At 47.2% G+C, this 27,987-nt stretch overlaps 2 protein-coding genes across 2 annotated transcripts; one reads left to right on the forward strand and one right to left on the reverse strand.

Moving 5' to 3' along the window:
- Positions 1–26,256, forward strand: LOC126543818 (uncharacterized). The gene is made up of 14 exons (XM_055062933.2): positions 1–84; positions 2,218–2,472; positions 9,779–9,958; positions 11,199–11,327; positions 12,498–12,626; positions 13,649–13,774; positions 14,490–14,618; positions 16,225–16,350; positions 17,554–17,682; positions 19,003–19,131; positions 22,344–22,469; positions 23,042–23,182; positions 23,275–23,323; positions 26,168–26,256. Exons 1-13 carry the CDS (start codon positions 81–83, stop codon positions 23,304–23,306), a joined length of 1,635 nt encoding a protein of 544 aa, XP_054918908.2. The 5' UTR covers positions 1–80; the 3' UTR covers positions 23,307–23,323; positions 26,168–26,256.
- Positions 24,119–27,833, reverse strand: LOC126547064 (uncharacterized). The gene has a single exon (XM_050194913.3). It carries the CDS (start codon positions 27,764–27,766, stop codon positions 24,686–24,688), a length of 3,081 nt encoding a protein of 1,026 aa, XP_050050870.1. The 5' UTR covers positions 27,767–27,833; the 3' UTR covers positions 24,119–24,685.
- Between the last annotated feature and the right edge of the window lie 154 nt (positions 27,834–27,987).

Below are 27,987 nucleotides of genomic sequence, written 5' to 3' on the forward strand. Positions count from 1 at the left end.
GCTGCGCCAACAATGCCGAGTGCGATCGAGTCACGGGCCAGTGCTCCTGCACTTCCGGTTGGCACGGACCTCACTGCACCATGCGTAAGACTGCGGGCAGCTGTATTCAAAACGGAACTTGCGCGAATTTCGAAACTGCACCGACAGCATCGGTGTTCAGGGCATTGATACCTGGGGAGGTATTCTGCAAGAGTTTACCTAGTGGACATGTCCGTTTCGTCTGCTGTTGAAGTTCTGATTGGCTGGGCTGCGCTGCGCGTCCGCAGCAGACATGCGCCACAACCAATCAGCGCTTCAGCAGCAGACAAAACGGACATGTCCACTAGGTGGACTCTTGCAGAATACCTTTCCTGACCTGTAGGCTCTCTTCAATATAAGGAGCATGTCACCTTATCGGAGCAGGCAGGTCGCGTCTGAAGATACATTTGCCACGACCAGAATCGGTGCGTTCGCTACATTAACAAACAGTTGAGATTGAAAACAAGATACAATGTATAGGCTCAACTTCAATTGCCCTCCATTGAGATTTATACTTCGCCGTTCTCTATTACGGCACCTAATCTAGGGGCATTTCGGGAATCTCTCGTTATCCTAGACTGCCATTGTTGCTGTTGCGGGTTATAAAATGACGCGAGGCTGAAGAAATAGCCCATGGAAGGGCCGGTAATCTGCACACATGAAAAAAAAAAATCCCATTAAATTATAAATGTGATAGAAAATCAAGATAAAACAAATTAGTAGACCACATAAATATACTAAAGACGCCGACGAGATGGAGGATAGCGCAAAAGCTTCTTCTTTCTTTTTTGCGCTCCTTTATATATTCCGTCTTATGAACCAACTTGCCCAACAAGATGACTTGTTAAAACTAAGACTAACTATGAAACAAGAATGTCTGAGCTTCAAATGTATTATGATGGGGGGAAAAGTGTGTGGAGACAAACTCGTTAATGGTCTTCTTTGCACAGCCACATAGCCGATCAAGGAGCCTGCTACGACCTAAAATTTGAGGGCCACTATTACAAGCAGAACCACTAACGACAACGACACGAATTGAAAAGAACCACGGCACATGTGCAAATCCTATGGTGACCTCTTTCTTGTCCAGCTTTAGCTCGGGCAAAACTCCGATGGCTCATATTGTACATGTAAAACGCACAATCACTCTTATGAAACAACCCCTAGACCAATATTAATAGAATTCCTTGTAATTAAAAGAGAAAGTTGCACTATAGCGACTGTATAGGAAGCGGAATTCAGATTTACGGCCCTAGATTAAAGAAAATGCAAAAAATTGGTAAGTTCGAAAGAAATAGAAGCACAAAGTTTACAAATATGTAACTCTGTTCCAAAAGCAGATATCTGAGATCTATAAAGTGCATCCGTTAAAGCATCTATAGTAGACTTATTTAGCATAATAATTTATAGCTTAAGTTAACTAGTTTCAGTGTATACAATGGTTTTGCAAAGTCATATTCACAATTTACTAATACATTTCACAGGTGTGTATGATATATAAATGTTGTACGCTTTAGATGTATTATTAAATGCACCTTTCATCAAATGTAAATAATTTTTCATTGCTGAATTACGAAGTTGTAAACATGATAGTTTCATTTTTCCAAATCTTGCAATTTTCAACAATTCTTATTTAAAAAAATCGGTCTAAATAAAAAAAAAAAATCCGCTTCCAACAATCACTAGATTCTAACTTCTGCTCTTAAATGTAACAAGCCTAACCGAATTCGGTGCAGTGGTTGTCGAGAACTTTTTCTCCTTTTCCATGGATTTATAGATAGGAGGCTCCGAGCAAAAGCTTCATCTCAAGTGGTGCAGGCCATCGGTGTGTCGTTACCACGTCTAGTCCAATGTGTCATCCTAACAGGTTACATACACGAATAATTTGTTTAGCGCAAAACAACAGACACAAGAAAGACGACCATGACAAGGCGCTACTCTCAACGGACATCATTTTATTGCGTCACTCCTTTATAGACAGCTCAAACTAGAGAAACATGCGCAGTGAGCACCATGCAGTGGAGCCACCAACATCCGATGATGTCAATAAAATGATGTCAGTTGAGAGTAGCGCCTTGTCCTGGTCGTCGTTCTTGTGTCTGTTGTGTTCCGCTAAACAAAATATTCATGGATTCGCACCAACTAGCCCGCCAACGCATTGTTACATACACCTTTCGCTTTCCCTCTGCCGCACTGAAGCCTGTCCCGAGGGCCAGTACGGACGCAACTGTAGCCGGCGCTGCGAGTGTGAGGCGAACGCGGTGTGCGACCCCATGAGTGGATCCTGCACCTGCGGGCCCGGATGGGTGGGCAGCTTCTGCGAGCGCCGGTGCCCCGACGGGTTCCACGGGCCCGACTGCAAGCTGCGATGCCGGTGTCCCAATGGACGGGGTTGTCACCACGTCACTGGGCAGTGCGGGTGCACGGATGCATCCGGCGGTGACTGTGCGGTCGGTGAGTGTGAGTTTGAAGGCCAGCTACAACGAGATTTTCACTTTGGCTGAATTGGATATATATAAATGAGTAGTAAATACTACTGAGTTACTTGGACGAAGCTGCAGGGCTGATAATTGTCCAATTTTCTTATAAGCTACCTTTAAGTAGCACCCACGCAGACGACGCGCGGAGATGGTGGTTAGCGGCTAGGACGCAAATCCAAGACCTCTGATATTCTCGACCCACCGCGGGAGCCGCCTCATCTCGGAGCTCATGCCGAAGCGATGGTTTGATCGTCGATGGTTTTATCGACTGCGTTGTTTCCGGCGAGCATAACGGAGGCGTTTCTTTTTTATAGTTTCTGTCACTGATGTCTACTTTAGGGGGCAAAACATAGTACATATCAGTGGTTTCAGTGTCATAAACATCTTTTTTTGAAAGCTACACATCGCTTCGCATTTCGAACGTAAAACTGTGCACACGGGATCAGGTCTACAACTATACACTACCTTAAAGTTGGCTACTCGCACGGTGCAATGTATCGTTGCGATGTTAAGTGGCCTTTAATGAAACACTAAGTAGCAAGACTTAATCAATTCAAACCAGCTAGTAATCACTTTAAATATTCTGTCAAGCATGTTTTCATTCATTTGGCGGGGAATGGTTCCGAGATAATCCGGGACACATTTTCCCTTTCTTAAATTTCCCACCGTAACTTCAGCGGCGGAACGCCAGTCTGACGTCACGGGCTTTATATTTTGTCGCATGAGGATAACTTCCGGAGCGCGCGGAAAGTTCTCGAAACTTGCTAGGCCGAGTCCTCGATTGGTCCTTTTAGAATTAGATTTACTCTTCGTTTACCGATAAAAGGACGATTAACCACACCCGAGTAACGTGGGCTGTCAAAACCTATGACATCATGGCAAGCTGGCGCGAGAGCATTGGGGCGGTGTCGTCGCTCATCTTTCGTCTTTGAGTCGATTCTTGGCCCCTCACATCTTCTCATTTTAATTAAGGCCACCTCACCACGCCTCCTCTTACAGTAAAGTGACTTTCTTGCTATAACAGAAGGATATATTTCAGCAATACAACCTGACTTACTAGTAACGAATTTCGCCAGCAAACCGCAGATCCGACACGGCAGTGCAACGCAACGAATTTCAAGTATCATCGCGGGGTTTTGGTCATGTGTTTGCGAAGAAAGTTGTATCAAAACTCGCTAGGTTGTGTTCTTAGTTTCTCTAGAATATTCAATATGTAGTCTCAATATTACAGCGAAGCTGTTTATGGCTAGGTTCTTGTAGATCTCGTCTCCGTGGCCATAGACCAACGATATATACTCCTCTCCACCGCCGGCGCCCCTTTCCCAAGTTGTGTATACTTTACACCACGTACGCTGCCTCTCTCCCGACATTGCGCAATACCGCGATGCCCGCTCTTCGGTGGCCACCTGCGCGGCGCACTAAAGCGCGCGCCGTGATTGGCTTAGCCGAGCTATAATAAAACGTCATTCTCTCTATCCACCAATCGTGTGTGACCGTCTTTGGTTCGCGGGACACTTGGCCACGATCGGCGGCGTGCGTGTTGCGCAAGAGCGTGGAGAAGCCGCGGGTGCGTTGCGGCAGTGCGTCTCCTCCGAAGACGTGGTACAAGAGACTGTGTGTGGGACGTGTTGCGATCAAAACATATATATGGTTCACGTCTTCGGGAAGATTAAGCCCGCCGACAAAAAATCAATCGTCAACGTGGGAGATATCAATGTCGATGTGAGCAGACCCGACCGGGCGTGGATATTTACCTTCATGTTTGAACGCTTTGACCTCAAGTGTTTCATCGATGCCACCGTAACCACCACTCGTCACCGATCGTGCATCGACCTAACCTTCGGAAAGAAGATTAACACAGTGAAAGTGCAATCACTTGCCGTGTACCACAGTGATCATGAGGCAATCATTACAATGGTCACGAAATAAAGTATGACAACCGGGATCTTTGAGTAAATGTCTCGTTATAGGGAGTGCTTAACGCCTGCTTCACCTCCGCCGCGGGTCTGCCCGGCATTGCACCATCTCCCGGATCGGCCCACGTATGGGGAGTGCTTAACGTCTGCTTCACTTCCGCCGCGGGTCGGCCCGGCATTGCACCATCTCCGGGATCGGCCCACGTATGGGGAATGTTAACGTCTGCTTCACTTCCGCCACGGGTCGGCCCGGCATTGCACCATCTCTGGGATCGGCCCACGTATGGGTAATGTTAACGTCTGCTTCACTTCCGCCACGGGTCGGCCCGGCATTGCACCATCTCCGGGATCGGCCCACGTATGGGGAATGTTAACGTCTGCTTCACTTCCGCCACGGGTCGGCCCGGCATTGCACCATCTCCGGGATCGGCCCACGTATGGGGAATGTTAACGTCTGCTTCACCTCCGCCGCGGGTCGGCCCGGCATTGCACTATCTCCGGGATCGGCCCACGTATGGGGAGTTTTTTCGCTTACCACGCCAACAACGACACGAAAATTTCCTTGAACGGTAGAGGTATAAAGCTTCGCTGTAAAAGCTACAGCCGAAATTCGGACACACGACACACCGATGCAGCGAAATGTCCAGGAACTCCAACACGTGCTCTCAGCGTCGTCGACTGAAGGGTAAAGAGAAAACTGCAGCTACCATCTTAACAACAGAAATAGATACGGCAGAATAAACAGCAAAAGCCTGACTATCTCAGCCTGTGGAGAAGTAGCAATAATGATCACTGATTCACAAGCGGCTTGCCGAAATTTTCAGAAAGGGAGAATCTCCAGGCAAGCCCTACAAATTCTCACTGCCACGGCAAAGAAGCATCTACCAGTTATATACATCATTTGTATCCCGGGCCACAAGCCCCTGCTGGGGAATGAGGTAGCTGACGCCTCTGCCCGGGCTCACGTTCATCGGTCTTTCTTGCAGGACGCGCTGAGGAGGAAACATGAAGTCCCCAGAAAGTACATCCAGTATTTTGCAACACTACAGGCTAGGCAAAAGAACTTACCCGCCGCTTCACCCCAACCTGCCCCAACCTAATTAGGGAAGAGAAGAAGTGACAGTAACCCTCGGGAAATTGCAAACCTATACCTGCGTCGGCGGGGTCTTATTGAACCGAATCTCACCCACTGAGCACCCACACATGTGCATGTACTGTGATGACCCAGACACCCTGTCCCATATGGTATAGGGATGTGTACGAAGACATGATACTGTAGACATCAAATCACTAATCGAGAAGCAGTGGCAGGCCTGGTAGAACGCGCACGGGAGATGGCCAAGGCCCGCGGATACCTGGAATAAGGAACGCCCGCCAACCTAGGGCGCACACTGTTCTTGCTCAGAATGAAAGCTTCTTCTCTCGTTCTCTCTCTCTCTCTTGTATGTACTAATGAGCTGTTCCCAAGGCTTTACAGCATTGGGCAGGCACTGAAATAAACTAAATAAATGGGTTCCTCGGGAAGAAAGCTTCGCAGTTGAAGAAAAATTCGTGTTGGCCCGGGCATCGAACCCGGGACCAGCACCTTTTCGGGGCGGTTGCTCTAACGTCTGAGCTAACTAAGAGGCTAGTCGAGCGCAGCGTTCCACCTTTCCCGTCGTCTATTTTTGCCTCCACGCCTTCGTGTCATTTTTTTTTTCTTACGCGCTTAAACATATCTTAGTCTAAGTTGAAACCCGTTTGCAGCGCGCATGTAAACGTCTCCGAGTCGCGCCAGCCAGCGATGAGACTTCCACGGGACCACTGCGACGTCAGCGTTCTTAGGTGCCGGCAGCGGGAATGATATCAGGGCAAGACCAAGACAAGCACTGTGCAGTGCAACCTCAATGTAACGATACCATACATCAAGTACAACTTTTGCAGGGTGCAAGGGCTGTTGCAGAGTGCGTTAATGTTTCGGTTTCGGCTCGGCACTACGTGCTGCCGAAGTCCAAGGCCGTCAGAAGGCGAGTAAATGCAAATTCGGTCGCCTCATGCAGCGGTCAGCCCGATCTCTGACTCGACCCACTCGCGTAGGGTTCATGTACACTGTACAACGACGACAACCGTTCAAGCGTAGAACGTGCGCTGTTTCGAGCTCGGGTGGTCCAGTGTTTCCAATCCACATAAATGTAGCTGGTGGCTTTGTGTGAATTCCCTAAATTTGAATGGTAATATTTTAAAACATTTTATGTCATTTTTATTATTTTGATGTATCAGTTGCAGCTGCTTAATTCATTTAAACAGACCCTCGAGTTAATGCTGTAAGAGCTGGGGTCGGGCATGTAATAAAAGGTAGCTTGCCCCTGCCGTCGTCCGACTCGTCCACGCTAAGAACGTTGTTGAAGGGAGGAACTTGTCCTCATCGAGGACGAGGAATACGGGATTTATTTACAATATCTACATGAAGGCTGGAGAACGTTACATTTCATCACTCCAGCATGACTGAAAGTGAACCCCACCAAGCAGCCGAAAACGACTCCTTAAAACCCACTCTGTTTGAACACCCCGATTAGACCTTCGTCCATTCAGAGCTTTCAAAGTCGCCGAAGGACCCGCCTGTGAGGGCGAGGGTTCACACACACACACTCTCGTACTTTTGTTTCACCGAACACACCAAGCGAAGAGGGGCCTCGTAGACATTGGTTGTCACGCTTGACTCAAGCTGGCGCGTCTTGATTCTCGAGATGACCCCGCAGTTAGCTGCCGTGTCTGTCAAACGACCGTGAAGATTACAGGGGGGGGGGGGGGGGGGGGGGGAGAGAAAGCGCCGTAAAACACCCTTTTCCAGACGTTCTCTTGCTCCTATTAGTCCGTGAAGGCGACAGCGACCAACTAACGATACTCGGTCCACCAAACGTGGCTAGCCTTACTGGCACCGCGGGGCTGTCCAAAGGAGGCGCATTGTTGTCTCCACTAAGTGATTCGTCGCAGCGGGGTCGGAGAGGCCAGAAGACCCCCGCTGGTCGATCGTAACAATACGTGAACTATTAAAAAAAACGCTAAACAATTGTAACAAAAAGCACCTCCAACATTGTGACTGTCCATGTTCAAAACTCGTATAACATAAGTTATGTTTTCGTGAACCCAATTTTAATACGAGCCGAGTGGGCTTGCCGGGCCGAACATCGATTGTCGGGTTCATGTAAACGCTAACGGGTAGGGCCGAGCGTGCGTCGAGTTCGATAAACCGGCTTGCGAGGAATGCGTTGACCGGCCTGTTTAGCTGGTGTGTAAACGAGGGATGTCTCTGTGCGACTTCTAATGCGAAAGCATTATATGCCCCCATCAAGCGGAAAATCCGGCCTCCAGCGTTGTTATCCGATGGTACCAAAACACATGACAAAATGATGATGTCACGTTCCCGGTGCTAGACCTGCTGCGGCTGACACTGCGATATGTCACGGTATACTGCCGCGGCGTCGGTTGGACGCCGGGGCCCACACCCATTAGGACCGAGCTGGCCCACTCCAAAAATTGGATTTAGGTGGAATAAAGTGAATTAGGGACGATTAAAGTGGATTGGGATGGATTAATGTGGATTATAGTTAATTAAGGTTGGTACAAATTAGAGCAAGGTGGAGCTTTAATTTAATATGACAACTTAGACAAGTCCTCATACTTTCGCGTTCAAATCGCGTAAGGATACTTAAGTGACTGTCAGATAGAGGTTTATGGTCTTTTTTGTCGTCATGATGCACCTCCAGGATCTATTCAGGATTACCATAGAAGCACGCAGACGTTTTGGTGCTATGACAACGTTCCGATGACACTTGGTATTATGGCGCGACGTTATCTGGTGTTCTTTTTTTCTTTATTTGCACCTCGAATTGACGCTCTGCTCTTCTCCTCAAACCGACATTCTGGTGATGATACGTAAAACCACATCGTTGCTGTAATAACTCTGTCTGAGCATTTCGAAGCTCATGCTGCTTGTGACGCAACAACCGCATACGCCGCACCATGCATGACCGGTGAGACAAAGTATAATTCGTAGGCGTCGCTCTTGATATGCAAAGTCATGGTCAAAGGCCTTCGCTCAGTTGCTCTGGTTACGGACGAACAAAGCTTGTGTTTTCAGGCCGTAACCCATCAAAAGCGACCCTAGCGATGTCTCGCATACACCCTTATTACTGCGCGTTATCAGTAAAACGGGTGCTCAAGTAATTGAGGGTGTAAACATGAACAACATTTTTTAACACTCTTAAGCGTGTAAAAATGTTTAGTGTCTATGCTGTCGAACCATAACAGGTAAACATAAGTCGCGTACAGAAATGTATACACTGAGGGGATATAACGCATGCGGATGAATGAACTTATTATCTATATCGAACGCCCGAAACCTACTGAACGATATTAATGCAAAATACATCGCTCATAAAGAACTGGACACTAAATATATGGAATTCGGCGGGTCCCCTGCCAGCTCCAGAAATCTTCTTGTATGCACCGAACGCCGCGTTCGAAAAAAATATATTTATTCATCGTGGCGAGTTTTTTTTTTTTTTTTTCAGGCATTTGTGCGAGAATGTTTGGTAGCTCGCCAGAAGGCGTACCAAAAGCGTATGGAAAGTGCATGGAAGCAAGATTCGACATAGTGGCCTACACAAACTCGCGCATCGAGAACGCAGTCCTTAGAGATACTGAAAAACAGGTCAAGGCACAGGAAAAGGTTATTGCTTTCTCCCTATGGTTTTACGCACAAATGGATTCCTTGCATGCATTTCATTCCCTCTCTGCTGAAGATTATTCCTAATATAAGAACACATCACAGAAGTTAGTTATGGTGGGTTTGGGCATATCGATCTACTTACCTGTTACATCGAGCTATTTTTGCATGTGCCTGGTCGCAAAAACTGGGTTCGACTGTGTAGCCGGCTTGCCGAGCTGGAAGCTACCAGTAGGGTTCACTTACAATACTGGAACCCAACAGAAGCAGCTCGAGCAATTTTGTCAGTTTTGGAATTTGTCTGTCGAGCTCTTGCAAACGACCGGCATCCGGGATGGGCGATTGTCCGCTATGGTAGACTCACCCTGTTTGCGTGTGGCAGCCTGATTTAGCCTGATCCGCTTAGCAAAGTGCACGGAACCGCAATCGAATCGGGTCAGGTCGGATGGGAAGCGCTCCGTCTGTAAAATGCACCGAGCCGATAAGGAACTTTCCCATTCTGTTTCCTTCGCCTACGGGACTTGTGGAGCTAACCTCTCTGCCTTTCCTTCTCCACTTTTTCCTTCCTTCCTTCCTTCCTTCCTTCCTTCTCCTGATAAATAAAGTTTGCCTGATTCGTTTGAACTACCCATAAGTTACTCCTTGGTTGCTTACAGCATCCTTTCAGGAGCTGTTTGCAGAAAGAAGTCCTCCGACTGAGACCAAGCTGGAAGCCTTGATTGCGGTCCCCATCGCTGCCAAGCCCCATTGTCGTTGCCAGCACGGAGCCACCTGTTCCCAAGTCGACGGCACATGTCACTGCAGACCGGGCTTCCAAGGTCGCCACTGCGAATCGGGTAAGCAGTGTGAGATGTACCGCACGCTTCCAGTGCCCGATAGCGACGCGGAATTGGCTTTGATGTGGCTTCTAAGGCTGGCAAGAAGGCCCTGGCGCGGACACCACGACTGTCACGCTCAAGGCAGACACCATAGGAGCCTTTTTAAGTGAAATGTGCATTAAGCGAGAAATGGCCCGCTAACACCTTTTCTTTTTTAAGGAATCAATCGTAACACGAATGTGAAAGCTGTATTCCGCGTATAGCAGTGACACTATTGTTGCTCACTCATCTGGAAGAATGAGCAACCAAAGCCATTTCGTGTTCCCCCTTGCCCAGAGGCAAGAGTCAATGACGTGAAACGCTGTGCAAGATAGAGGGAGAGAAATAAACACCTGGGGCGGCTTGCACGAACATGTAATAACGAAAGTAATAACGAATTTAAGAACGCGTTCTTGTGCGGACTAAGCGTTGTCTATGGCACATTTAACGAAGCGTTCTTAAATTACTTATTATTTTCATTATTAAATGTTCGTGCAAGCCGCCCTGGACGCCCCTAACGACTCTGCAAAATAAGCATGCTGTAGGGGGAGTCGGGTACATCTGCATGTCCGTAGAGACATCGACCTTCTGCTCCCTCCCGCATGTGCTTATTTTGCAGCGTCTGTCTCTAGGTTCCTTTTTCTTCTTTTTTTTCGATTTCGATAAGGACATCCATATGAAGCTTTGGTTCTCTTCGTGAACGGCTATCTTCATAGCCTTTATTTCAGCCCAAGCTTCTTCCACATGCCTTTAGTCCAAATATTTTTATTCATGCACGACTTATGAAAACGGTCGAGCATACATAGAGCACTTACAAATTATTTATTCTTCGAGGAATGCTTTTTCTAACCTACTTATGCTATAATACAGAAACATCTGCAAAATTAATCTCACCACCCAAGAATTCCCTTGCTGACACTATCTCCAACGCAAAGTTTAAAAGTGTCAAGCGCCTAAGGAGAACTCGCCACTTGCGGTTTATTCTCGATGGCATTAAACGGATGGCGCCAGCAAGTGCCACGTAGCCCCCCTCCCCCACCCCTTCCCAATGCCGTCTCAAATGCATCACAAGCCAAATACATGCGAAATCAACTGTCCAGGTGTACTTATTCACACGGTATCGCCTATTACACGTCATACACAATGACTACCAGAGGCTCATAAATGTTCGCCACGTACTCACACAATTCTCATTATATTCCCGCCATTGAAAATGCAGTCTGTCCGAAAGGTTCCTTCGGAGAAGGATGCGCCCGCAGGTGCAACTGTAGGCCCTGGGAGCCCTGCGATCACGTGACCGGAGCCTGCCGCTGTCAGCCCGGTAAAGAGGGGCCTAGCTGCGAGCAAAGTAAGCTTCTGTTTACTAACGCCTGCATCATATGTGTCACGTTTGCACGCTAAGGTGTACGCAGTCGGCGCTTCAAAACGCTAGCGGATGTTCACGTCACATACAGGATGAACCCCAAAGCCCTGCTGACGTTTAAGTTGTCGAAGTCAACAACTTAGACATACCAGCTGGCACCTTGGCATTGGTATTGCATATATACCATAATTGTTTCTTCAGTGAAGTGAACTAATGCACCTGGAACGCTACATGACAGAGTTATATTGTACGACGACGTATTCACGTGTTTAAAGAGACAATAAAGAGACAAATGCGTCCACCTGTAAGTAATTTACCCTTTAACAAAAAAAAAAGCACGTCATTCGTATCGCGAGCAGAAGCTTGGTAAGCCATAAAAAGTGTGGAATGGAATGAAAGGGTGGCGATGCCACGTACCTCGAAAATCCCGCACCAGCTTGTGATGTCATGGGTTTTGACCACGTCTGCTAGGGCCTAGTTATTTGTTTATGGGTAAAATGGACTACATTTTGTTCGAAACGAGCCAAAGATTGAACACGCAAAGTTTCGGGAACATTTACCTAACCAAAGTGTCCCAACTACAAAAATACACTTTAAAAATCGTGACGTCACACTGACGTTGCGGCGCGTGGGTTATGGCGCGAAATTAGAAAAAAAAATGAAACGTTTACCCTCACTTTCTTTCATGTTATAATTAACCTATTACCGCGAAATGAGCGAAAATAGAGTCTTGGAGGAATACTTTGTCAGCGTAATATGATTTAGCGTTTAGTCTCCTTTCAGTTACGTCCTCAGACTTTTGTTTAAATCTTCCCGGTACACTAAAAACCTCACATTCACATGTGAATTGTAATAGCCAACTAAAGTGGAACGTTTAGAGACGACGTAACAAAAGAAATGAAGAAATAAATAAAGAAACGACGATATAAAAGCCATTGTCACAAACAGCATAAGTTTGCGCCGCTGTTACGTTGCCCTCGGGAGATCAGTTTTGGGATCCCGGTATTTACATTGTCACGCCTGCCGTGTAAAGTACTGATCTCGTGCCTTCTTTTAAATGAGCTCAGGGTTCATTAAGAGTAAAAGAAAGAGAGGCGGGAGCACAGGGTTTTCGCAATAACTAATGAATATTTCTTTATTATCACGTGCATGCAGAGTGCAAGGTCGGCTGGTATGGTCACGGTTGTTCGCAACGCTGCAGCTGTCCCGCTGGCATCGCCTGTCACCACGAAAGTGGAGACTGCCTATGTCGTCGCGGCTTCAAAGGAAAACAGTGCAATGAAGGTAACGCTGGATTCTGGACGGAATGAATGCCCTCTCATTTCTATAGTCACGATGAACAAGAACAACTATGGTTGACGCACCGTCTCACGTCCGCAACGAGAAAGCGAGGCGGTCCATGCCTTTCACGCTGAAGAGCGGGATTTCTGGACACCGTCTGGAAAACCACGTCTGTTAACCGCTATAACGTGTGCGTTCTTGCGGAATGGGAGGAGAGACTTCGATCATCATGTATAGGAGCCGCGAGCAAGTGAAACGCAGAGTAACGAGGTTGTGCCGTTGGCGCAGTACGCAGACGCTTATGAAGGAACATACGGCACAATCCTTTGAGAGGTGAAGAGATTCAATCACCTTCACAACTGCTGACAAATCAAGTAATCGGGAGAACTTTCAGAGTCCACAGGTAACTCGAGGTGAGACGGTAAGAATCGTGGTACCTTTATTGGTCTCAGCGCAGCGCAGCGTGTGACCTTTACGAAGGGGATTAGAAGTGATACAAGAAGGTGTACTGTTCTGGCTGTTTTCTAAGAAATGACTAGTGCAATGGTAGCGGGCGACGAGGAGTTACAATACCACGAAAAGGTGACATGCAGTTTGTTTCGGTTGTGGGCACACTGTTGGATGCAGCTATTTTTTATGTTATTTTTTAATTAAATAGCTGCGGCGTTTCCAAATGCCCATCTGATGCAAAGGGCGCAGCCACAAGTCTTCATCATCATCATTAGCCCAAAGGGCGGGGAGAGAGAGAGAGAGAGAGAAGAAACACGCAGCGCGGTGGTTAAGTGGTTAAGCAATAGACACAATTAACGCTGCATTGGAATCACCTGTGCTGCCAACCGGCACTGGTTGGCAACGCTAGTGGGTAGAAGCATTGGTGGCCGCCTTTCAGTAGAATTACGCGAAGCAAAACACGCGACAAAGGCGTGCACCGCCGTTATGCTGTAGTATGTATAACATTTCCGCGGGCTGGTTGACATTTTCATAGTATCAATTTCGTGCCCTTGTTACTTTTCATCTCTTTCCAGCTTGTCCGATCGGCTCGTATGGATCGTGGTGCAAACGAAAATGTCTCTGCAAACACGGACATTGCGACCGTGCGTCCGGAAAATGTGACTGCTTTCCCGGCTATACCGGAAGTATCTGCGACCAAGGTTAGTGTGCGACGGGACTCTGTTTGCACACGGCGTTGGTCCATACCCTCCACATAGTTGCGCCACGGAACGAGAGAGAGGATCCCGTTTGTAGTACACGGCTCATACATGACGCGTTTTGGTGGTGGCAATACCAGGGCGTGTCACTACATTGCTTGAATACTAATCGCATTAATGTCGACAGTCAGCGAGTGATGGGTTCTGCGAGAACTTTCCTTTCAGTAGCCCGTCATTTTACCTAGACGTATTGTTACACGACGCCAGCTGATTTCGCCCAGTGTCATGACATCACCATAATGTCGATAACGCCAGAGGTGATATTTCCTGACCGAATTTAGTATTAAATTACCAGTGTTTCCCAACCTTCGTACTTGTTGAGTGTCGTCTTTTTCTATGCGAAAAGAGAGTGTCCCAGGGTTTCTAAAACAAAGATATATGTGCCAGCGCTTCTTTCTATGACGAGAAGATCCACAGATATACGAACAACAAAGAAATGGTTGAGCTATGGTGGGTTCTTTCTCGTGAATTAGCTTGTACATGAAGCCGATGCCACAAGTTACCTCTTTATTAATGACGACCTGAATAGCTTCTGTCGCAATAACCGACAGCATAATTCACTTGGTCACTGCGTTATTTTATTCTTGCCATGAATATGATACACATATATTCAATGGAGTCTGCGGTCGAGCGATGTGTCCACTTCCCATTCTTGCAGCGTGTCCTGATGGTAGCTTCGGAAAGTACTGCAACGCCTCCTGTAACTGCCAGAACGGCGGTGTATGCGACTCCACCGATGGCAGTTGTCGCTGTCCAGCGGGCGTCACCGGAAAGCGTTGCGAAAAAGGCACGTGTGCAACGTAGACCGCTTAGCGGCTGTATTTTTCACACTTACCCGTCTACGAAGGGATGAATTAAAAGCACTAGGAGCCCTATAACGTAAAACTATTCCCATTTGTTTTTATTTTGATCTCCTGACATCAAATTTACGTAACCGCCGACGCAAGCGTCGGGCGGTGACCCGCAGTGTTGTCTGAACAGCCCCATCAAACGCTCTCCTTGTTTATAGGAGGTCGCTTGTTTGCTTTCTAAACAAATAAAATTGCCTACATGGAGCGTTTTTTTAAATATGATTGGCTGACAAGATGCAAGGAGCACGCCCGAGTATATAGGGTTTCGACGGCGCCGAGCCATCGCAGTGAAAATAGATAACCGTATGAAGAGGGTCCTGTCGGCGTCTGCGATTGGTCCGCTTCCCCTTAGTTAGCTCGTGATGGCTGGTCTAAAATTGTGCCGGCATGCAACGGAAGGTTAAGAATGCCGCTAAAACGGATCCTCAACAAAGGAGAGATGAATGAGCGAGCTCGTAAACGTGCCGAAAGGGCTCGATAACGTAATACTGCCACGCAAAAAGTTTTATTATAGGCAAATAAATCCATGCTCTCCGGCAGGTGAGAGTATCCAGTGGCTGAGCGAATGGCCGGCAGCCATCTTCTATTTCTTTCGGAACGGCGCAGTCTCCGGCTATTCAGAAAAGAAAAGCAGTTTTGTTCGGCATATTAACGTATCCTTAAAGCGTGCACGTCACTTTGACACGGTTAGTTTTCACCGTGTCAAAGTGACGTTTTGTGACGTCAGCTGACCGACAGGCGAAGCGAGCGCAGCCCGAAAGCTTTTGGCCAATAGCAGAGGGCTAATGGCGAAAAGGCGCCGAATAAGAAATAATCATTTTTGTTTTGCTCGGTCAAATCATGCATAATCAATGCGTACACTTCATGTCAGGTGGGGAGCTATCGCGGTTTTCGCGACGTCGCGTGACAGAAAGACAAAGTGGGGGTAGCCCGAGAATGTTTAGCCAATGGTGGATGGTTTATTGCAGGATAGGAATAGAAAACTTCGGAATATTTTTACGTTATAGCGCCCCAGGATGCCTATTTGCCAGTGCTGTTGGAGAAGACACGGGAGAATAAACGGACTAAATAGATGCCACATGTGTACCACTTTCGTCACCGTCTATAAATGTCTTCGCTGACAACGCTGGCAAATACACATCCCATATTCCCCAACTAACTTCAGTTCTCCTATCAGCGTGAAATGAAGTCAACTTTATAAAAATGAATAGTTTATCTATATACACTTCAAGTAGAATGTTTGACGCTTTATATGTTTGTCATTTTGTATGTATACACGCTGTCTAGACACAGAGGCCTTAGAGACATCTACTTCATTTGGTCTATTGGGCTCCATAGTTCTGAACAGGTTGTTTAGAGAAATGTTATACAACTATAGGTCGACAAAATGTGTAAGACCGTAAGTCTGCAGGCTCTTCGTAAGAATACTGCAGACTGCTTAGCTACATTTGCAGACTTTCCTTCTATAGACTGTTCAGATAACTTTTTTGCGAGTGAAAGCAGATTGCAATATAGCTTGTTCGGGTGTCGCGCACTCCACAGACTGCCCACCTGGTAGGCACGGCCCCGGATGCTCCTTGAACTGCTCCTGCTCTCACGGTCACTGTGACTCGAAGACGGGCGCATGTCTGTGCTCGCCTGGCTTTCAAGGAACGAGGTGCGACAAGGGTGAGCGTGTACATTAGACGGATATACGTGCACTCCAAAGCGCAAGCGCTCGGACAAACGAGACAACGGCTGTCTCACTTTATCCTCCGTATGTTTCACAAGGTGTTTACATTTCGAACACACGCGCGCACACACACACGCACGTCACGCGGCCAGTTTTACTACTCATTTCACAACTACGTATAGTACGTGAAATAGGTTCTGACTGTGTCGGATTTCGGATTAGAAGGTATTTGTACAGCGCAACAAAATTTGTCTTCATCTTCGTTTTTTCTTGTATCCTTGTTTTGTTGCGCTGTACAGATACACCTTTCAATGATGACCGACCCACAAGCCCATAGCGCCACCCTCGTCGGATTGGAAACCTGCGGGACATTTCGAGAGATACATTCTCACTACTGCTTATTCCACTAACCTCTATACCATTGCGGTCATTTTTTTTTTTCTTGTGATGTCTGCAGACCTCGTCAATTCGCGTAGGCCAAACTACCCTTGCCCGCTGCTGCGTGAGCGGGAACGAGTCGAGCCTGTTGTTTGGCACCGAGCCTGCCACTGAGATTCCAGTGGCACATATTCACATGTTAGAAGCAATTATACCTTCTTGTGATAGCCTTTTCGATTAAGTAGGAAGGTTTCTTATTATTCTTCGTGATTGAATGCACATTGGTACTACATATCATAACACAATACTGTGCACGCCTTCAACATCACGCCCAGCCATCGTCACCCCAGAGCCGCCATATGTTAAGCATCAGAAAGCGTAGGCCACCGGCAGCATCCTTTATATTTTTTCGTATCTTTGTATGTGTACACAGATGGAAACAAGTCAATAGCTTCCCCGTGCGTAAGGTTTCGGTATTTCTCAACTCCGAAGGTAGGTCATCGGAATGGAACACCTGATCTTTTCTTTCAGTGCTCAACTATACAGTCGGCCCGCCACCACAAGACGGTCAAATCACTCCTGAAATTTTTGCGTTCCGTTAACCTATTTGAGAGACTCTAGCTCTCGCGGACGTTCCCAACCTCCACTATTTATTTTTCGTGCCATTGCTTTTTTTTCCCTCTCCGCTTTCTTGACGTCTTTCATTTCCCGCTACCCTTCCCCCAATGCATGGTAGCAAGCCAGAATCTTCTGCGGTTAACCTCCCTGTCTTTCTCACCCCGTTTATCTCTCTCTCTCTCTCTCTCGATCTTTTCCTCCAGCGTGTTCTCCGGGTAACTACGGCCCAGGCTGCTCCCTCAAGTGCGAGTGCCACAATGATGCTTCTTGCGACACTGTAAGCGGGGCCTGCAGCTGCAAACCGGGCTTCACGGGACCAACATGCTCGAAAGGTACGTTCCGTCATCTCGAAGCACGAGTTCTTTCAGACGGTTCTCCGGTGCCCTACTTCGCTCACTTCGCTTGGCGGCTCAGTGAATCGAATGAGCGGCCGGTGGACGCAGACCGATTTCCAACGAGAATTTTTCTTGGTATATGTTTGTGGACGTCTTATGCTATACTGGTGCGTTAAAATACCTTTGCAAAAGTTTTTGAACAAAGAAGCGCTCGAGAGACTTTTAGATTTTTCTTAGGAGAAACAGTGCTGCATGCAAGACTTGTGTGAATTATGTGGGTATATTTCTCACTCAAGAATCAGCGTGCAATGTGACACTGTAGAAGTGGCTCCGATGATGCTTGTTTATAATTTTTGGCCTCGATTTAGTTTTCTCAGGGAAAGCGCATTGATTACAGAGTAATAAAACGCTGCTAGGACGATATCAAAGTAACGTCACTGTACATATTACGATGCCCTAGCTTCAGTAGTGCTTTATGGCGTCATGTTTTCATCGCGCGACGGTCGGCCGGCTATTATTATTGTTCGTGTCCCCCCCCCTTTTTTTTTTTGTCTACACTTGAAAGAGTGCATTTCAGCATACCGCGGAGCACGATTAGCCACCATGACGTGTGCTGCCAAGGCTCCACCTGCGCATACGCCTACTTCTGGCAGTGCCTAACGGTTGCGTATTACGCATTGCGTTGCGAACATTTTGGCATGCTCATGGCGGTCTACTATAGTATTCCTGTAACCTCCTTGTCGATGGATTCCCTCGCCCGCGGTGAGGGAATCCGGCGGTAGCGGCGGAATAGAACCGATCGGCGCAGAGAAGGCCTTTTCGACAAAACTCGCCGCTGCCGAATTTGATTCCGCACCGCTCTAGACATCTGCTGCCCTAGCGTGAACGTGTCTTCAGCGGCGTACGGAAAGCTGGCTTTGCCCATTACCTTGTGTGCGCATCAAGAAGACAACTTTGCAGGAGACGAAGGAGAAGCTTTGCGGGGAGCTGGAGTGACGCAGAATAGCAGATAAATTATTGATGTGACGTGGACGCCATCTTTATTCCCTCCACCCCACGGGAAGCAGGGTTGCACGCCATTGCCAACAAGATGCACTTACGAAAGCTGGGGCGCTAATCACTCCATCGTGTCTCCCGAACGAAGATATCTATGGGTATACCTCCGCGTTGCCGCGCTACCCAATGAAGTTGTGACGTCCTGGTCACGTGGTGCGCTGGGTATTTACCTTGTGCTAACACCCGTGAACATTATTTCCGTTCTCTTAGGCGAAAAGTGGCTGGAAATTTAACCCCGTAATTTCTTTCGCTCCTTTTCAGAATGTCCGAAGGGCACATTCGGCGAATACTGCGCAATGAGCTGCCACTGCCAAAATGGCGAACGATGCGATCCAAAGACAGGACTCTGCAGCTGCGCTGATGGCTTTACGGGAGAAGCGTGCGAGCAAGGTAAGTGCATCATGATAGGGCTCTCATTTTCTCGTTAACTACGGCTATCAGCATAAGTATACTATATGACAGTAAACAGCAGGAGCGTAGTAAACTCGGCAGGTTATCTGGCTAGGATTACGATTGTTAGTCGACGGCAGAGTGACAAGGGGAGGCATGTAGCCCGGGAAACTATATAGCTATGGATACGATCTCGACTAGGTGAGGTGGGTCGTCACCGCGAGAATCGGTAGAAGACGAAGGCGGGCATCGTGATGATGAAAAAAAAAAATAGAAAGAATGCGTTCACTTCATTGGTGCATGGTTGTGGGTCTATCCGAGTCTCGGGCGGTTCTGACCAACACGGGGGCCAGGACGGCCTTAGATAACCTCTTGGGGTTTTGTGGTAGTCGATGTCTCTTTGGGAAACTTGTGGAAGTGTCAGTGCGTAGCCTTTGTCGGGTGGTGTAGTCAACGACCTCTTCCCCTTCGTGTCTTTCCCTTTGGGTCCTACCCTTGGTGCGCGCTCAGGTCGTAGAGGTGTGACGATTTTTCGGGGAAGAGGGCAATTATCTCGACATGGGAAAGCACGCTTGAATGTTTCCCACACTTGAGAGGCCGACCATAACACTATCTACAAAGAAGAAAGATGGCGGCCTAGTTGGCGCTCATTCGAGGACTGGGAAATTGTATGCTTAGACGCAGAATTATATCAGACATATAGAAGACGCAGGATCACAAGTAGATGGATGCAAGGCATACGCCGGACTTGGCTATGGTGAAAGCTAGCATGTGTTCCCTGAATCCCTCGCGTCCTGAGTATTTTTTGTTATAGTTACGATGTCTGAAACTCGGGCATTTTAGCTAACGATGACAGTTGAATGCAGGGTTTGTCAGAAAAAGAAAACGCTATTTGTTGTTCCACGTACGCAGCTGACACCGAGACTTGAATTGGGTCCGGTTGGTTCATACGAATCATGTCCTCTGGCCGTGCTGGTTATAACATTGAGTCTTTGTATACGTCTACGGGAGTTCATTCTGTAATGCTCCATTTCATTATTATAAATTTTCCGCATGCAACAGCGCCAAGGTAGCGCTGGTTTTCAATAACATTTTATTTTGTGTTCTTGTTTCGGTGGTGACGTGGAAGGGCTGAGTGCTTGGACATACATTACGAGCATCGCGGCTCACTCTTTATTTTGTCAGCCCTGGTGAAATTAATGGCTTAGCCTCTCACACTGTGCATTTGCTGCACTCTTCTGTAAACTTTCTTTTCCACATATTATAATAAATCCTAACTTGTATTTTTGATATCTATGTCTTCAGAAAGTACATTTATTTGGCTGTCTATAAGATATGTATTATACATACTGAAACTATAAAGGATATAAAGCCTTCAAAAAGTTGCCATTTTTTCTAAGGTACGAAAAGAGCGAAGAAAAAAAAAACGGATTTTACGACAAGAAAAGAGAGAGAGAGAGAGAGAGAAACCTGGAAAGACCTTTACTTTTCATGCTTCTCCTACCTATCTAATCCAGGCAATTCAACAATGTGATATTTCGCATTCCTAACATAACAGCCGGCAATAAGAACCGCTTTTTTTTTTTCGCAAAGCTTGTCCTGCGGCATATATGTTTGTTTAACTAAAAGCGTGGAGGCCTTCCTCACGCAGAAATCGCAGTAGTGGCTCAGCGAACTTAGCTCTTAGTATCCTTCCGTAGCTCTTGGTATCCTTTCTCGAGTAGCCCTCTGTCGGACCGAGCTACGACGGGTGGTGAATTTCCGCTGTGCACGAACTGGAGCGGCACACTTTGGACAGTTCAACGGGTTTTCGGGTGTTTGACCCCATACTCAGGTGACGGAAAGTGCAAGGTCCCCTCCAGCCCGTATTCTCCGAGTACAAGGTATCATCTGGGATTTCTTAAAAGCGGTTATGTCACTTAGCTCCTTGATCTGAGGAGGATATACTATGCCTTATTTCTACTAGGACTTCTGTTCAGTTTGTTGTACGAATACAGGAGCTTCTTGCAGTGGTAGAAAATATTTTGGTTGATAATTATGATCGATGGATTTTATTGGTGCAAGGGCCAGAAGTGGCCAAAGAGCGCGAAGATATTCTGTTTGAGATTGCTAGGGAAGAAATGAAATTGGGAGCTAGGCTATACTTACAATGCACAGAGAGCATAACTAGTAATTTACTAGAGCAACAGAATGGGCGCCAAAGGAAGGAAAACGCAGGCCACGAGCGCGATAAAATTGCGTGACATGTGATAATAAGTGCGATAAAGTTAGGAAATTTGCAGGCATAGGACATAATCAGCTGGCTCAAGACAGGAGTACTTGAAGAACGCTGGGAGAGGCCTTGGCCCCGCGCCGGACCTAAATTAGGCTGATGATGGAGTGTTGGTAAAGAGCACATTGTGCGCTGCCCAAATTTAGAGCAGCAAAAGAACTCTAGCACACCAATTTTAGAACCTTGTCTGCGACTTGCTTTTTTGGCAAAGACGTCGTAATTAGTTCAGCGGCTGGCACCGAACTAAATTGACGCAAACATTCTTTCCACCTCCTGAAATTGATTGCCCGCAAATTGCTTGAGAGCGTCGGATTAAGTCACGAACACAAAATTTTTAGATGCACGAACAAAACGCTCTTCGCACCTGCGAAGTATGCTATAGTGGTATAATATAATACTAGTATTATGCTAGTATTATACTAGTATAATACTGGTATTAGACAGCTGAGAGAAATGTGCAAAATAATTGTGCTGTAAAGCTTATCTTTAGTTAGAAGTCACAGTTTGTTGCATGAGAACCTAATAGTAGGTTTTCATTTTCTTCAACCGCAAGTTACTCATTTTTGTCTGATACAGATCTTTGCCATTCTGCCGAACAAGAATGCGCGCCCACGCATTAACTCTTGTACGTTCAAGGCTAAACGCTCGTGACACAGGATTTGGGAACGCGAAAGAGCTAAACCATGTCATCTATAAACGGTAAGACAAAAGTTGAACAAGATAAGGGGGGTGGCCGGTGGGTTGGGACCAAAAGAAATTACGACCCCTCCATACGAGAATGACGTACAACATTCATGTACTAGAATCGTGGACGACGTGTCGAACGGCCACAGTCACACTGTGGCTTGTCGTCCCATTGCTGCGTGCGTTTTGGCTTTTATTTCTTCCGGGCCTATACGGTTGACCTGGCCGAAATGAATTCGTTCTCCGTCTATTTCAGCGTGCGACGAAGGCCGCTACGGCAAGCACTGCGCGCTTCGGTGCTCGTGCGGTGGCCACGGCTGCGACGGCGTCATGGGGAAATGCCGATGTCCCCCTGGGCGTGTTGGTCGCCACTGCGAGAAAGGCAAGCGCCAGGGCGTATTACGCATGCTTCACTCAAGGCGCCTGCGCGCGTACAGCAAAGCGCAATCATTACGCACCTCGATCGTTGCTGGCGCACTAGACGCAGCAACGAAATCGATAACGCCAGGCGGTTTCATCTTGCACGGTATAGTTCGTGCGGGCCCGTAAGCAAAGCTTCAAGGTCTTGTTCCATGCTACAACTCCCTCACAATGGCGGGGTAGCTTGACCTCGCTACCAAAAAAATAGGTGCACTGTTGGATAGGCTCCCCGGGTGTAGCTTAAATCAAAAGGCGATCGAAATTTCCGCACGACTCTGCCATGAAGAGACTTTTATTGCGCGTCCGTATCTAACTTCAGCTGAAATCGCCTACTTGCGAACCACCGTTATTTTTTCTAAAACAGGCAAGTGTCAGCTACGAGTTCCCACGCGCCAAAGCATCTGCACTTTGGCCTTGAGGAGAGGCCGCGCCGCTACGGTGCCTTGTTGTGCAGGAAGGCTTGAACTAGAAGTTCAGTAAAAGCTTTTATTTTTGTGATGATTCCCGTGCTACATCTGCCGTCATTACTTTCAGCTTGCTCCGACAATTTCTACGGCCCAGGCTGCGCTCTGCTCTGCAAATGTCCTCGTGGTTCGAAATGTAATCCCACAAATGGTCAATGCAGTTGTCCTTTCGGACTGTCCGGCCCACTGTGCACGGACAATGAGAAGGAAGGTGAGGATAATGACACTGAATTACCTAACCTGGGTAATTATGTATACGGGAGCTCTAACGTTGTTTTCTTTTTTTTTATTGTTGTCGTTCAGATGGCTTGCCTGAAGGATCAACGCTCAGCTAGGCGTGAGCGGATGCAAGGTAAATATATCATGCGTAAAGACAATTTATAGTTTTGTACTTGTATATATAGCAATTAAGCTCGCCCGTCTGCTACTTCGTGTAGCTTCGCTTCCACGACCCCACAACAGCGTGCGTTTTAAACGCCGCAAGTATACGCCACGTCTTCACAGTGTCCAAACGTGATGGCGTTCAACGCGCGATCCACATTGCGGTGCAAAATGCGATGACTGCGCGCGACTCGCCGATGTGCGATCGCGGCCACCGAATGGCTAAACCTCCGTGGTCACCATTCATTTGGCAAAAGTTGTAATCTAACGCAAACACTGCCGTATATGAATGAAAGCAACATGTATTTCGTGCATATGAAGGGGTCACGAATAGAATTGCTAGGCATATCAAACAGTCTCGAACAAACACTTGTCAATTGCTCGTCGCAACACCAGGCGTAAATGTCTCGACAGATCGTCCTCTGAACGCTGAGTGCCCTGAAACAAGGCTGTGTGCACGGCAAGTGTCGCGATCGTTCGAGGTAGCCCGAACAAAGTGTTGCGGCAAAGCAAACATTACAGGGGCGAATTCGCTATACTGAATGTACCGGCGGATGGAATTCGATATAGGAGCACTGTTGCTCCTGCTTGTAGTTTTCAGTGGGGTGTTCCCAATTTTCGGCAGAGACAACAATTTAGAAATGTCGTAGTGTGATATAATCGACCTCGCCACTACATCCGCAGCATTTTGATCTCAGTAACATATCAGCTTAGCTTTTTAAGCTGTAACAGAATTAGTCAAATTTGGTTTGGCAGTCACAGTACATTGCTTGCATAATATTTTCTTTATTATTCTATATAAATGGGCACGTTGTTCATACAGCTACTGTAGCAATGCCAGTCAGTGAAGAAAGGGCTGAATATGCATGACAAGTGGTTCATTAAGGCAGACACAATTTTCACAACTGTATCTAAAATTATTCAGTGCTCTTTTAAGGAATTCATTTCTATAAACATATACAAAATTTACTTATCATCGGCTGCAACTCCTCTCAGGATGAAGCCCAAAGTTAGCAATGAACTAGTTGAAATTTTTCCCTTAGTGCTGATTTTTGGCAACACATAGCGAAGGCAGACACTGGCTGTAAACCCTTTGCATAGCGACATGGGCACTGAAATTTCTTTCCACACATCAATTTCCAGTCTTACTTGTATCATAAAAAGCAAATAAACAAAGAGAGCATTCAGGAAACAGGCTGCAAATGCATTCAGAAAGGGTACAATGGCCATTTAAAGAACAAAAGGAATGGGGCAAGAGAAATCACTGGTTTGGAAGAGAAGGAGTGACCAGTCTAAAGACTGCAACTGAGGTAGCCTACTTGGTGTACGCCACCTAGTGTGCATACATGTGTAAACTTTTTTGTACCATACTTCCGTACTCTTCAAGCAATGATTTGATGTACTCCACATAGGATGCGAGCTTGAAGTCAGGCATCTCCGTTTCTCTCAGCATGGCAATGAAGCGAAACTCATTGGCAGCTTGCAATGCCTGCTCTTCTATGTGTTTTAGCATTGACAGGCAGACATAGAGGAGTGTTTCTGCCCCCAGGGTTATCACCATCAGCAGCACCGCTGCTATCTCATCAAAGCAAAGGCATTCCCAAAAGAACTGCCCTATCCAGTGCTTGAGAACATTGCTGGGCTCATAGCTGTACATCTTGAATGCGTGATACAGTCTTGGCAGTTGGTCCCTGAGAATGACTACAAACAATTGGCAAAAGGAGGCACACACTAAAGTGTCACAGATACCACCCATGTCATGAAAATAAAGAGCATAGCAGTCTCTGTCACATAAGAACTTGTGGAGTTGAGAAGATTTAGTCACATTTCCCCTTAGTAACAAGAATATGGTTGCCAGCAGAAAGTCATAGCTGTCCTTTGAGCACGACGAACCATAGTAGTGACGTCCATTGTGAATGAGCTTCTCGAGGTTCTTTGCATGATCTTCATTTTCATGTGACAGAAGTCCAAGGTGGAGCCCACATTCAACAGTCAGCTGAACACCATGCTTCTGTTCAGCCGTGAGTGATCTAGTAGATGAGAGGATGCTATCTTTTTCGCTGTCCTCAAAGTCAATGATGTCAGAGAACCCTGCAGCTGATATACCATTATCCGCTAAGACAGCTTCAAAATCTTCCTTCTTGTTGCTGGCATATTTTAATCCAATAATGCGAGCTTTCTTCTGGCCTGTAAATGCTTGTGATACCTGTGGCAGTGTTAGAGGTTTGCCTCTGCTGAATGAATTTATTTTTTCTTCAACTTCGTTTGCTTTAAGCGTCACTTCACAGATAATGGGCTTACCTTCACTGTTGCAAAAATCAGCAATAAGTTCTCGTAGCTTTTGACACACACAATACTTGGCGTGAAGAAACACGTAAGTCTTTAGGCAGCATACAAGTCCTTTAAGCACATTAAGAGCGACCACTAAATGTTCCTCCGATAGGCACTGCTCTGGGGCAAGAAGGGTTACTGCATTCCACAGGCTCTCAGCAGAGTCTTGAGCGCTTCTTCCAAGCAGTATTTTGCACTGTCGGAATGGTGACATCATATGCAGCAGCTGCTCCTGAACTCTTTCAGGACTTGACCTTAGTTCATGCTTTGAGCTCCATATGCAGCAGCCTGCACAAAGGACCAAATCATTGTGAGAATAGTGCGAAGGCATGTGCAGTGTGCAATATTTTACTTTCTCAGACACATCCGTGATCTCTAGCACAATCTTCTCATAGGCTTCAGGGATGGTTCCAACACAAAGTAGAGCAGTTCCTAGACTGGTAGTAAGCAGGGCTTTCACAAAACTTGTCAAACTTTTTTTCAGCTCTTCATCTGCCACGGCGGTGAGCTCCGATGCACACGACAGGAGCCTGACGACGCCTGCGCATCCCCCAGACAGGAGATGTCCCGGATCTTGGACAATCCTGCCACTCGCCCTCAGGAAATTAGACACACACCGAGTGCACAGACCGTGCTCGCTGCGTCTCTCTATAGCTCGCTTTGTTGAGGACAGTATTATTTGAGGTACTTTGCAAGCTTTGTATGTGCAGTTTGTGATGAGCACCAAGCCGGAGGCTGACAAGCACATTGCGCCGAGGCATTCCGACAGTATGTGCGTGCTGCATTGGCCGTTTGAGCTACTTCTGCTTGAATCTACCAAGCTGCTTATGAGGGCCTCAGCCTGCTGAGGGAGGATTGGACTTTCAGTGAGGCTGCAAATCAATGACACCGCTCTAGTCATAACGTTAAGAAGTAGCGGGAAATTTTCGAATTTGGATCCCCACAGAACTTTGGAGAATAGTACAACCTTTATGAAAACGTCGAACCACGTTTTTTCTGTGTTCCCGCCAGAGCTGAGGGAGTCGAAAAGCTCCCTGCCAGCCCTGTACATCAGCACGCGCAAGAGGACGCAAGCTGCGTAAACGTGGCTCGCCGTGTCGCGCTGGCACAAGTCCGGAAACGTTTTGTAATTGGTGACTAGTTGTAGGGCGTGAAGCAGAATGTTCGTGTGATCGGAGAGGCACTCGAAGACCACAGCGCGACTCTCGGCACCGTGTAGCCAGCTGCCGAGCCACGTCGCCTGGGTGTCCGCTGACGCGAAGGACTTCCAGATGCGAGAAAAGTTGTCGTAAATGCTGTCGTCCATGAGCGCGAGAGCCTGTTCTATGACGTGCCTGATGGCCTTGCGCGGAAATCGCAGCCATTGGCGCGGTAAGTTTCTATGGTACACGTTCAGCAACTCCACAACGTCGACCGGCCCCGCTGGGCGACCGTGGAGTTTTGATGACGGCGCGGATGAATTGTGCTGGCAAACTTGGTCTCTAGCTGCGTGCAGTAGGCTGGTATAAGTCTGCTCGAACACTACGCCTCCGGAGGATAGCATTGTCCAGAACAGACGCAGCGTTTCGCGCTTGATGACCGTCGAAGGGTGCAGCAGCAAAGACCTGATCCATTCTTCGAGTACGGGCCACTCGCCACTGGCGACTAAGTTCTCGTAGTTGGAGACGTTGTTCAAAATATCAATGGCGTGAAGCTTAGAAGACGGCGACGGTGACCGTATGAGCTTGCACACTTCCCGAATGTGATCGGTAGACAAGGCGACGTTACCTCCCATCAACGAACTTTCGCTCAGTATGCTCGCGATAGACGTTGTGCTGTCCTGCCGAACCAGGTCTTTTTTCGGTGTGCCCACCATCTCGCGGCTGCTCTGTGCAATAAAGTCTTTTTCCTCGCCTTCTTCGTTTGGATCCATGCGAAGCAGGTACGATTTTTGGAACTTTCGCCACGTCTGCGCGCGTGCTACCTGCGCGACGATGTGTTCGACGGTCCTCACGTCGCTTTGCGTAATGCATTGTTCGATGTCGATGGAAAGATGTCTCGTGATAGCCTTCTTTAGCTCCTCGCGCTGTTTCCTATAGCTCATTTCCTTACAGGAACCAGTTATATTGAAATAAACGCTCTTGCCGAACGCCGACCAACGAAACAGCCCCTCATTATTTGTAAACAAACACTGGTTGCCACAGCAACAGCGGTAAGTAGCGCCACAGACTAATCGTGGACAACCGCTCCAGTTACTTGCTAAATATTATTAATTTATAACTTTCTTTTTTATACATTTACTGCCAGAAGGACATTCAAATTATT

Source organism: Dermacentor andersoni, chromosome 3 (genome assembly GCF_023375885.2).
Source record: "Dermacentor andersoni chromosome 3, qqDerAnde1_hic_scaffold, whole genome shotgun sequence".
In the NCBI taxonomy this organism is placed as follows: domain Eukaryota; kingdom Metazoa; phylum Arthropoda; class Arachnida; order Ixodida; family Ixodidae; genus Dermacentor; species Dermacentor andersoni.

What these genes read in the sequence shown, in the direction of transcription:
- LOC126543818 (XM_055062933.2), top strand. An exon ending in CGGAAAGCGTTGCGAAAAAG is followed by an intron (nt 14,619 to 16,224) that starts GCACGTGTGCAA and finishes CGCACTCCACAG; the next exon opens with ACTGCCCACCTGGTAGGCAC. An exon ending in AGGAACGAGGTGCGACAAGG is followed by an intron (nt 16,351 to 17,553) that starts GTGAGCGTGTAC and finishes CTTTTCCTCCAG; the next exon opens with CGTGTTCTCCGGGTAACTAC.
- LOC126547064 (XM_050194913.3), bottom strand. Translation starts at nt 27,766, where the DNA reads ATGAGCTATAGGAAACAGCGCGAGGAGCTAAAGAAGGCTATCACGAGA.